At 34.7% G+C, this 12,489-nt stretch overlaps 1 protein-coding gene across 1 annotated transcript; it reads left to right on the top strand.

Annotated features, from left to right (window-relative positions):
- Positions 1–787: 787 nt before the first annotated feature.
- LOC126825491 (nucleoporin SEH1) lies at positions 788–11,323 on the top strand. The gene is made up of 9 exons (XM_050555126.2): positions 788–1,011; positions 2,178–2,228; positions 2,567–2,788; positions 3,884–4,020; positions 6,035–6,127; positions 6,832–6,972; positions 7,904–7,982; positions 8,889–8,967; positions 11,025–11,323. Exons 1-9 carry the CDS (start codon positions 901–903, stop codon positions 11,165–11,167), a joined length of 1,056 nt encoding a protein of 351 aa, XP_050411083.1. The 5' UTR covers positions 788–900; the 3' UTR covers positions 11,168–11,323.
- Positions 11,324–12,489: the final 1,166 nt, after the last annotated feature.

Raw genomic sequence — 12,489 nt, 5'->3', positions numbered from 1 at the left:
TGCGGACTGAACAATTATGCATCAATATCTACAGAAGCTCAAATACGAACTATTTTTTTTTATTATTATCTCCTGTTTTTATTTTTAATTTGTAATTTTGAAAAATGATTTCTGATTTATTTTTTTAAATTATCGATGTTTTAGATTAATTTTCAGTTTTGTTACTTTTTATTTCATATTTGTATTTTTTATCTTTAATTATTTTGTATAAAATTTTTTAATTTTGTAAATGTGTTTTCAATTTTATAAATTTGTATCAGAACCAACAGACCATTCCGGTTCATTCATATCTTTCACAGTAATAGGACTATTACTAGAATGCCCTGTCGCCATAGGAGCCACTGTGGCCAAGTGAGTAAGACGCTGGCTCGCTAGCCTGGAAGTCGCGGGTTCCCTCCCGGTGTTGTCCGGGAAAGTTCATCGGTATTTGCGGGGATTGCGTGGCCGAATGGTTTTGTGTGCGTTGAATCCGAAGATTTGCCAAATATATATAAACTACACAATGACATAGGCCTACTTATGGAAGAACAATTACTGATTTATTTAGGCGACGTTTCGAAGAGTATTCTCTCAACGTTTTGAAGCTAGTACTATACAGTTACTAAATGCCTGTAAAAGGTCATATGTTATATATATTACGTCATTGATTCAAAATGTCACGTTTCGCTTTTTACATAGACAACGAACGCACAAAGTGGCTGAACTCGGGCACCATAGTTGGAAATTATTTTATATCTAGGGGAACTAACTCTAATTAATTGTTCAGCGGAAGTCTCCAGTGTCGGGAATGTCACACATGAAAAATTCCAGTTTGAAAGTGACAAGTCTGGATATCAAAATGTAAGAAGAAATTGAAAGTCGCCCAAAGAAAGGCGAAAGAAATAAACAAGGGGTGAAAAAATGTTGGCTACAAAAGCTTTCCCAGCTGCCCATGAAGATCTAATTCACGATATCGAATACGATTTTCATGGAAGACGAATGGCAACATGTTCAAGTGACCACACTGTAAAGGTATTAGGCTATATTAAACAATATATAATAATATTATTTGGCATTACCGCCTTTTGTTGTATTATTTGTAATAACATTATTATTGGCACATAATTTCGAATGTTTCTCTGGGGATCGCTTTAAACCAGTTTTACAAATGCTTTCTTTATGTGTTTAGTAGAATTTATAAAATTTTTGGTACAACCCTCGATCTTAACCTCAGGTATTACTATTACAAATGAATGATAATGGTTTAATTTACAACTGCATGTAACTGAGTATTGTAAAGGCAACAATTTTGAAAGTAAAAGTTGTTAATTGAATTGGACGAAATGGCACTTTTGCACCTCTACCAGTTCCCGCACCGCTACTTCACTTTCGTACACCTAAGTTAAGTAGGCCTACTTCTAATAATAAGTGCAGGGGACTGCACCAGGTTCACAATTACACAAAACAAATCTATGGACATAACACAATACGCAAAAATCACAGACAAACGTACATATCAGATTAAGTGAATGGATCCTGGGGACTAGCCGTAGGCTTAAGCATCCACTGTTCTGTACAATTAGTACCGGGCCAGTAGTGAGTGATACAGACTTCACTCAAAAATGAAAACTAACAATAAGGAGGAATATGTCCCAAAACATTGTATAATCCTAGTACGAGTCATAATCTGCTATATGCCACATGAAATATGAATGTAAGCCTATTGAAGGAAAAAAATTACCAAACTACCATAGTTTCCAAGTTTTGAAAATAAAATAAAACAGCAAGGCATTACAGTATGACTCTTCACAAAGTGCAAATAATTTTACTAATCAAAGACAGGGTGTTATGTCACACTATGAGAGGAAGTCTTATCAGTATTGTAGGTAAACAAACTAGCAGCACATGCAATATAAAATTTGAGTCTGTGAACACCTTGGTTTGTTGAAAAGGTCTACATGATATAACAAAGTTGTTGAAATATTCAAATAATGACTTTTAGTCTCTGTATTTATAGTGACTGACACTTCCTCTCATTAAATGTCAGACAGCCATTTAGTCAGCTGATTAAAAACAAAATGATATGCACTTTAGGTTGTGCAGGATTGATTCTTTGTTGACTAGAAGAAGTTATTGAATGAAATACGATAAATCTGCAACAACTGTTGTTCTCCTTTAAGATTTGATTTTTTTTCTAGGTGTGGGATTGTGATGAAAATGATCAATGGCAATGCACAGCAAGCTGGAAAGTAAGTACAAAAAGTATAAACAAAACTTATTATCGTACTTAGACACACCAATTTAATTTTCCATTCTTCTGGTTCTTGATAAAAATTAAAATTGCCACTTGAATCCTGTGAAAAATGTTTTGTTTAAAATTTGAAAACTTAAAAATTTGGAACTAAAAGCTTTTGAACAGTACAACCAAGTACCTTTTCATACAAATAAGAGGGGCTTTTTTTATAGGTGTTCCAGAAGAACAGAAAATGAAATAGATGTGACCTTAGCACAAATTCTCAATGATCTTCGATGACTTCAACTAAATGTTTTATTTGAAAAGAAAACTTGGTTTATTATGTTTTTCTAGGCTCACAATGGGTCAGTGTGGAGAGTAACATGGGCACATCCGGAATTTGGTCAAGTTATTGCAACTTGCTCATTTGATAGAACGGCAGCTATATGGGAAGAATTAATTGGTGATCAGGCTAAAGATGGGAAGACACAATGGGTTAGAAAGACAAGTCTGGTAGATAGTAGAACTTCAGTTACAGATGTAAAATTTGGGCCTAGACATCTTGGTTTACAACTGGTACAAACTTTTTATTATGATTTTAATTATTCTGGGTTTTTTTACCTTCGTCATCTGATTTAAAATCAGATGGTAAAACTTTTTTATTTCACATTAAAGATACGTTAGTTAAGATATAAAGAAAGGTTCAGACATTTCTTGCTATGATACTGATAGTTCAAAAATAGATAATGAAAAATTAATATAATGTCAGTCAAATTACTTTGTTCTGAGCAAAGTTGTGAATGTTTGATGTTTTGACAACAAATAGCCATAATTGGCAGACGAAAACTCTCAATTGTCAAGTACCATTTCCATTATTGTCAGTCCTTTTCATTGGCAGTCTCCAGCCATATCAACTTTTGACACAGATTTGGCGGGCATTGTCTAATCCACTTACTATCTAAGCCATCCGGTTGTCTCGATAATTGGTTATTGGCTTGTCATGTGCATATTCATTTGTAAGTGTCTAAATATTGATTTAAATAACATTTAAAGCCAGAAACACATCAGGCAATGGACAAGTTGAGCTCTCACATAATGCCTCTTGAAGATCTGACATATTTTGTATGACTTGCTACAGTCACATTGACATCTGACATATTTAGTTTGAAGTCGGATGTTCGGATCACAAAATATGTTGGCTACTCAGTTTCTTATTGATATTTATTATATTTCGGGTCAGGTACAAGTTCAAAATGTCTAGTACTTACATGTGTTCATTAGTGCGTGTCATTTTGTCAGGTTCAACTAAAATCATAATTTCCACTCTACACAAAATAGGTTAGTTTGGAACTAACATATGGTTCAAAATTATTTTAATAATTTGCTTGCTCGTAGGGGTCTTTATCAGTGGGGGGAACAGGAGGACCTGTAGAGAAAATCCACGAGGTTGGACAGGCGTCCCTATTCCTTGTCATGTACACCTTGGGAATCGAAATCATGCCACTCATTCAATGACAGACATTATGATCTAAAGCGCACTTGTTAGACCATTTGGCCACCTGTGACCCAACCCAAAATGTCCAGACAGTACACATACAATAAGTATCTACTTACATTTTTAATATGTGTGAGATTAATTTGAGTATAAATGTTAATTAAATATATTTGTAGGCGACATGTTCAGCTGATTGTATTGTACGTATTTATGAAGCACAGAATGTATTAAATCTAAGTCAGTGGTCGTTGCAATATGAAATACAGTGTGGTATAACTTGTAGCTGTCTGTCATGGAATCCATCATTGTCCAGGTAAACATCTTTAAATGACAGTAAGAGATTGATTTATTTTTAAAATGTCAGTGTTTAAAAGGCTCATAGTATTTTCAACAATTTTGTGTAAAGATTCTTGCATACTTTAAAATTAATAACTTAAATACCATTGATGATTTTTACAAACTATTTGACACAATAACCCTCAGAAAGCTTGAACCTCATCTGACTTAGGACTTCATCTGACTTAGGACTTCATTTGCTTGGATGGAGCTAAGGAAATACCTTGATTCATGACAATTTCTTGTGAACACTCTATCTACAGACTACATTTATCATCTGATGTTGTTTACATTAGTGAGATGAAGAAGCCTATTTTGATTTCAATAATTTCTATAATTTCTTCGCGAGTTATGGTCCGTGTTTCATTTTGTTGCACCTTGTGAACACTAACAAAGTTATCATCTGATCTCTATGAAATTTATATGCATCATTTAAATTAGTGAAACAAAGGATCCTGTTTAATTTGAGCAATTTTTTTTATTACTTCCAGGGATATGGCCCTTGTTTCCTTTTTATACGTCCACATTCATAATGTGAACGTATTATGCCGTCGCCCCTGTCTGTGTGTGTGTGTGTGTGTATGTATGTATGTGTGTGTGTGTGTGTGTGTGTGTGTGTGTGTCTGTGGTTCGCCTACAGGGCGCAATTCTTCATGGATTTTCTTCAAACTTGGTATACTTATTCCTTATACCCCAAGGAAGATCCCTATTGTTTTTGGTGCATGCCCGACCCCCCGGGGCAGAGCCACGCCCATTTCTAGTATTTGTTTGTTTGTCGTCTACAGGCCACATTTCTTAACTAATAATCTTGAAACTTTGCATACACATTCTTTGTACCCTAAGGAACATCCCTATCGTTTGGGGTGCATGCCCAACCCCCAGGGGCAGAGCCACGCCCATTTTCTTTTCGTGTGTCTTTGTGTCGCCTACAGGGCGCAATTCTTACTGGATTTTCTTCAAACTTGGTATACTTATTCCTTATACCCCAAGGAAGATCCCTATTGTTTTTGGTGCATGCCCGACCCCCAGGGGCAGAGCCACGCCCATTTCTAGTTATTCTTTAAGTGGCATTTAGCGATCAGGGAACAAATTAACAGAACACAGTTTTTATGGGATACAATCACTAGTTTATTCTAAAAGCACGACGTTTCCACAAGTATTCTCTTATCGTTATCAATCAAGCAAAAAAAAACAAAAAAAAAACGTCATGCTTTTAGAATAAAGACATCGATTGTTTTAAAATAAAAATTGTGTTCTGTTAATGTGAACGAAATGTTATACTGATAGCAGTCCTACAACCCAGTTTTATTTCACAGACCCTCAATGCAAACTGGACCATATCAAACAAAACAGGAATGTGGACGTATATTGCTGCGTTAGCGATGCTCTTGTTTGAATTTTGTGAAGGCTCGAATGACGAAAATTACCATCCATATGTATGAAATTTATATGCATACTTTAAATTAGTGAAACAAAGCAGCCTACTGAATTTCAGCAACTTATAATTACTTATAGAGTTGTTGCCCTTGTTTCACTTTGTTGAACCTTGTGAACGTTCGATCTGTATGAAATTTATATGCATGATTGAAATTAGTGAAACAAAGTACCTATTGATTTTCGAGAGTTAAGGCCCTTGTTTCAGCTTGTAGAAACTTGTGAACTTACAAACGACGAAAATTATCATCTGATCAGTATGAAATTATTTTGTAAATGTCCCCTGTTACCTACAAAACAATAAATATGCGACCGCCTTGTCGACCGCTCAGATGATTAAGCTGATGTGGGTGTATTTTTCGTTGTCTGGCCATCATTCATTTGGGATAAGCAACTGTCAAGACATAGCTGCTATGTGAGCATATTTCTATGCTTTGTGTGGCTATCTTTTTTCTTATTATTGTATTTGTTTGTATGTTAATAAACAATGTTTGCTGTATTCTGAGAGGTAGTACATGAATAGAAGTCCTTGAATATTTAACATTAAAATATTTCAGACTGCATCCAATGATGATAGCTGTAGGTAGTGATGACCCATCCCCGGCTACTGGAGGAAAAGTACATATATATGAATATAGTGAAAATAGTCGGTAAGTTTTTTCTAACAGGACTGGTCAGCCGAGAATTAAATAAAGTTGCTCAGTAATTTGACTTGTTAAATACGACTTGTAAGGTTTGTTAATCTCTCATCGCAACCTACAATATTGTGAAAGGTGAATCTCTCTAATAGGAATATCGGTCCAAAAATGGTTCAATTCCGTTTAGTATTTACAATGATGTGTAATAAGCCTGCTGCCATTCTGTTGTGGCCAAACAGAAATGATAGGCCTGTTTTAAATCTAATTAAATCCAATCTGGCAGATTTTTTATGTTAAATAATCGATATGAGAACAGATTAGCTTGTATTAAGCCAAGAGAATTTTGATATTTTACCAAAAAATGCTAATGACGTATCAATACTTTAAGAAGTATTTGAAATATAGCAGTGACCTGCAGATTCTGTTGTATATACTCGCTGAACAAAAAGAAAGTAAAAAAGAGTATATCAAGAAATCGTTGATCCATTAATTAAGGTCTATAACTTTAGCTGATAACTGGGGGATGGTTTTACTTTAAAACCAGGTATATTTATAATGCACATCACTGAAGGTTATTCTCATAGCTTCTGATAGTTATTTGAGCCTTCCGTACAGAATTAACCATTTTGATTCACTGTAATATATCTTACTTGGATTGTTTAAGATCAAGCCATCACATGGCCAGGAACATGAGTATGTGTTCTTGATATTGACAGGAAATGGAAGAGAGTAGAGATTATACCTGTGTCTACAGAACCAGTACATGATTTAGCTTTTGCTCCAAATCTAGGTCGTTTGTATCATACACTAGCTGTAGCCTCTAAAGATCTCAGTATTTTCAGTATTAAACCTCTGGGGTAAGTTCATTATTAAGTTTTTTTTATATTGAATTTGATTCACCATATCCTATTGTCCACTTCAATGTATTTTACGGCCAGACATTTACCAATGCAGACGGACATGTCCAGCATATATAGACGAAAGAGAATAACTGGTGTTAATATTGACCTTTTATTTTAAAGCACCAAAACCACACGTGTGGTTTGATTAAAGCCATTAATGATGTTTCATACATTTTGAAATTTAATGTGAATTGAAGTAATGTTATTTTCCAATCATGTTGTTGAAAGACTCCTCAGTGAGTGGGAGCCAAGGGGCTAAGTGAGTAAGATGCTGGCTCAATATCCTGGAGGTCGATGGTTCGATCCTGTTGTTGACCGAGGAAGTTCATTAAGATTTTCCAGCATGGTTTCCCCCTGCAGTGGTGCAGGAAGGAGGGCCTGACAAGGACAGCTGTCTAATCGTTCAGATGGTATGGAAAAACGGGTCCCAGTGTACACATTGGCATGCACGTAAAAGATCCCTAGGCAGTTGGAACGCCCCTGTCCGAGCAAATTTTCCCTCATAACACACTGTATGGGAGCAACTCTTATTTTCATTTAAACAGCACCTAAACAACATTGTTTTGATTGAAAAGATTAAAAATAAAAAACAACAACATTGATTGCTGGCTTGGGTCATGGTTCCTGTAGTAAAGGGGGGTAACTCTAGTTCAATCCTTTAGTGATCTGTAGACTCATTGAATTAAAAAAATAAAGCATTGGATAATCACCGGTTACTTGATCTTCTTATTCTTCTAAACCAAACAACATTGTACCATGGAGGTGTTATCTGAGTGCAACATAATCACATTTTGTATGCTTAAATTTAATTATTTCTCAAGTGGAGATACATCTAGTAAGTATACTGTGTATCTGAAATATTCATATTTAAACCTTTTAATTACAGTAAAGAATCTTTAGGCTCAGGTGGAATAAGTAAATTTGAAATGCACAGAGTTGCAGAATTCTCAGATCACGAATCACAGGTATGATTAAAGGTCTAGTTGTATATTATAAAAGGGTCTAATCTTTCGAATGGTATTAAAAACCGCTGTCCTGTGTATACCATTGACAACACTTTAAAGATCCCTGTAGGCTGTAGTGTCGCTGCCCTGGCAAACTTTCCGTCATAGCCTGGTTGGTGCAATTGAGTAGGATATTTATTCTGTGGCATATGTTTTTTGATAAGGTAACCATTTCTCTGTGTGTGTGTATGTATACTGGACCACCAATAATATATATTTTCTTTATATGAAGTGATTGTTGGCAATATATTAACAATACAAAACTACAAAAAAAAAATATAAGATTACACACTACACATATCTTGTCTTGTACATGATACCAGCCACTACTTACTGTATTTGGACTAAAAACATATTCAAACTAATTTATCTATAAAAGGTTTGCTTCAAGTCCCTCTCAAGAAAACCACTTCATGTATTTGTTGTTAGTTGCTGTCCATTTACCAGATATTTCGATACATAAGTAAATTCTTGGATTATCCTCTGCCAACTTATTTTTCCTCTGTTTAATCGCAGAGCATACTGGGCATTTAAATCTTTCAATGTTCTTACAACTGTCAGCAATTAAATCAACATGCTTAAGAAGCTGTACTTGTGTCACTTGAGCAGACAGACTGTCAGTTACTGACACGTACAGTTCTGTTTCTCAAAGAATCCAGTAATTTTCTAGTAAGATTGGTTATCTCTACTCTCCATATATACAAAATATGCCATACTTTTATTGTAAATAACGACTCTATGATTACTTTCGTTGGAATGTGTATCTTTAATCAAGCACAATTAGCAGCCCAGTTGAATAGTACAACAACAAATTATGATATTTGAACTAGTACATATTTAAAGTTTCTACTGTTTTATTATAATCAGGTATGGAGATTAAGTTGGAATGTTTTAGGAACAGTTTTATCTTCATCTGGTGATGATGGCAGAGTTCGATTATGGAAAGGTAAGGTTTATTAAACTTTGATATTTTCATATTTTCATGTGGACGTATTATGCCGTCGCCCCTGTCCGTCCGGATCGAAACTTCATGGATTATGGCCCCTGATTGTACGAAAAATCACGTTTTTAGCCTGTGGACCCTATAGAGGTCACAATTTTTATCAGATTTATTTGAAACTTGAAATGTAAGTTTATAACCTAAAGATCTCGGTTCCTTTCGATATTCGCGCATATCGGACAGTAACTTCTTGAATTATGGCCCCTGTTTGTTCGAAAAATCGTGTTTTAGCTTGTGGACCCTATAGAGGTCATAATTTTTATCCGATTTAAAAAAACGTATTATTATATCACCGTTACACCCTAAGGACGGCTGAGTTCGAATTTCGTGAAAATCGGCCCAAAACTGACATACAAAATGGTCGCCCTTCGTTCTCAAATAGCGTAAAAATATGGTATATCAAGGTTGTGGACCCTATAGAGGTCACAATTTTAATCCGATTTTGTTGAAACTTGAAATGTAAGTTTATAACCCAAAGATCTTGGTTCCTTTCGATATTCGCGCCTATCGGACCGTGAATTTATGGCACCTGATTGTATGAAAAATCGCGTTTTTAGCTTGTGGACCCTAGAGAGGTCATAATTTTTATCCGATTTAAAAAACCGTATTATTATATCACCGTTACACCCTAAGGACGACTGAGTTCGAATTTCGTGAAAATCGGCCCAAAACTGACATAAAATGGCCGCCCTTCGTTCTCAAATAGCGTAAAAAATAGGGTATATCAAAGTTGTGGACCCTATAGAAGTCACAATTTTTATCCGATTTTGTTCCTTTCGATATTTGCGCATATCAAATTGTAATTTCCTGAATTATGGCCCTTGATTGTAGGAAAAATCACTTTCTTCTTAGCTTGTTCTCTATCCATCTCTCGAAAATGTGGGCGTATCCTGCCTGGCAGCCACTGGTTACAGTTAATATAATTATGTTTTATTTGTGTTTTTCCACAAATCATAATATAATTATGTTTTATTTGTGTTTTTCCACAAATCGGAATTCTCAGAATCTAACCATAGGATCTTTCTGAAACTTTGACCTACTTAAAAAAAAAACCCAAAGGAATGGTGGCTTTTGCATAGATATATTTTTAAAATGTTTTATGTACTCAAAATACCCAAATGTTTTGAATGAAAAAATTGACCTACATAACTGTGACTTTTTACCCTATTTTACTTACCGGTATTCTTTTTTCTTTGAGTGCCACTGGTTAAAGTTAATATAATTATGTTTTATTTGTGTTTTTCCACAAATCATAATATAATTATGTTTTATTTGTGTTTTTCCACAAATCGGAATTCTCAGAATCTAACCATAGGATCTTTCTGAAACTTTGACCTACTTAAAAAAAAACCCCAAAGGAATGGTGGCTTTTGCATAGATATATTTTTAAAATGTTTTATGTACTCAAAATACCCAAATGTTTTGAATGAAAAAATTGACCTACATAACTGTGACTTTTTACCCTATTTTACTTACCGGTATTCTTTTTTCTTTGAGTGCCTTGACGAAATTACCCCATACCTCGCTCTATCTATCTCTCCAGATGAGAGGCAGGCCAAGTTCGTATTTTGACTAAAGTATGGCCATTTGTTGGACTTTTTTTCACCTGTTAAACTGAGTACACTGTTTACAGACAAATTCAATGAAAAATCAGTTTTACAGAATTTTTTCCATCTATAAATATTCTACATTAAAGAATTAAGTAATATTATCATGTATAAAATTTCCTTTGTGGGGCTTCAATGGATAATCAACTAATTATTTTAAATTTAATTTCAGATAAATATTTTGAATATAATTTCCGAACATTATTTTAAATTTATAATTTCACTAATTTCAGCTAATTATTTAAATGTATAATTTCTACTAATTATTTGAATATATATTTTCAGCTAATTGTTTTCGACATTTAATTGCATCTAATTATTTTAGATATATTATAATTTCAGCTAATTATTTTAAATATATCATTTCAGCTAATCATTTTAAATATATCATTTCAGCTAATTATGCGGGAAAGTGGAAATGTATACAGGTTATAAATGGTAATGGACAGAAAATATCAACAACAAAGGACAGTAAAATAGTTACGGTTACATCTAGCAATAATCAGACACAGAGAATATACCAAGTTCATCCTGTTTGAATATAAACTTTTCAAATATCTGATATTGTAATGCCAGTGGCAGTTAATTTCATAGTATCCAGCTACCTATTTGATAGTTAACAGAGAAAATGTTTGATAAGCTTAAGATTTGATCAGAATGTACTTTATTGGAAAATAAACTAAAAATGTGTTTAATTATGTATTCTAGAGAAAACAGGTAAATCATGAGCAATGCATCATTAAAATCTGAAGAATTAAGTTTAAAAGTCAATCTATCGAATTTATGTATACAGGTAACTGGTTTAGTGTCATTTTGAATTTTCCCAAATTTTTGATTTAACAGATGAATAGGTTTATTGTAGTCTTTTATACATATAATTATGATGGTTTATCATAATGTAACTCATTCATCCATTTATTCAATATATCATGCCAAAATAAAATGCTTATATGTAAATGGGTGTGTCTTTATATGTGCCCACATTTCAGTCTGGAAGTATTATGTCGTTACCATCTCTGTCCATCGGTCCAATAATTGGGGATAGGGGCTGAAGTTTTTGACAGATTCTTTCCAAATTTGGTGTGAACCATTGTTATCATGCGAGGACGAGTACTATTGGTATTGAGTCTTCCGAGAATTTCCCTTCCAGAGTTATACCCCCTTTTCGGAAAATCTTTTGGTGGCATAGAGACTACAGATTTTATTAGATCTTTTTCAAATTTGGTGGAAATCATTGGGGTCATGCGATGAGGAACGCCTTTGATATTCAGGATCCCACAACTTTGGTGGGTATTCTATTTATGCCCCATTATTCTAAAACCTTGAGAACCAGCTAAAGGCTAAATTGGTGTAAATCATTGTGGTCACCACAGGACGAACCCTATCGATAATCAGTGTTCTGACCTTCCAGCCCGAAGTTACCTCCCGTTTGTCGAAACCTTGTGAACGCAATTGAGAGTATAAAGTTTAATAGGATTTGTTTCAAGGTTGGTGTGAAGCATTCAGGTGATGAGGAAATGAAATAGGGTTTAACGTCCTACTGTTTTGCTCCTAAACTGGGCTAATGAAGAGGGGCATACGCCATACAGTGTGCTATGAGGGAAATTTTGCCCGGGCAGCAGCGCTACTGCCTATTCTTATATCGAATTCCAACTGCCAAGGGATCTTTTACGTGCACGCCAATTTGTACACAGGACCTTGGTTTTTTGTCCCATCCAAATGACTAGACAGCTGTCCTTGTCATCACTGCATCATTGACAAGGGGAAACCACGCCGGAAAATCTAAATGAACTTTCTCGGCCAATGCAGGGATCGAACACCCGACCTCCAGGCGAGCAAGCCAGCGGATGAGGAAATGACA

The sequence above is a fragment of the Patella vulgata genome, chromosome 6, assembly GCF_932274485.2.
Source record: "Patella vulgata chromosome 6, xgPatVulg1.2, whole genome shotgun sequence".
Taxonomy (NCBI): domain Eukaryota; kingdom Metazoa; phylum Mollusca; class Gastropoda; family Patellidae; genus Patella; species Patella vulgata.
This window is presented reverse-complemented; position numbering and strand designations above follow the sequence as displayed.

What these genes read in the sequence shown, in the direction of transcription:
- LOC126825491 (XM_050555126.2), top strand. Translation starts at nt 901, where the DNA reads ATGTTGGCTACAAAAGCTTTCCCAGCTGCCCATGAAGATCTAATTCAC. An exon ending in TTCAGTATTAAACCTCTGGG is followed by an intron (nt 6,973 to 7,903) that starts GTAAGTTCATTA and finishes TTTTAATTACAG; the next exon opens with TAAAGAATCTTTAGGCTCAG. An exon ending in CAGAGTTCGATTATGGAAAG is followed by an intron (nt 8,968 to 11,024) that starts GTAAGGTTTATT and finishes ATATCATTTCAG; the next exon opens with CTAATTATGCGGGAAAGTGG.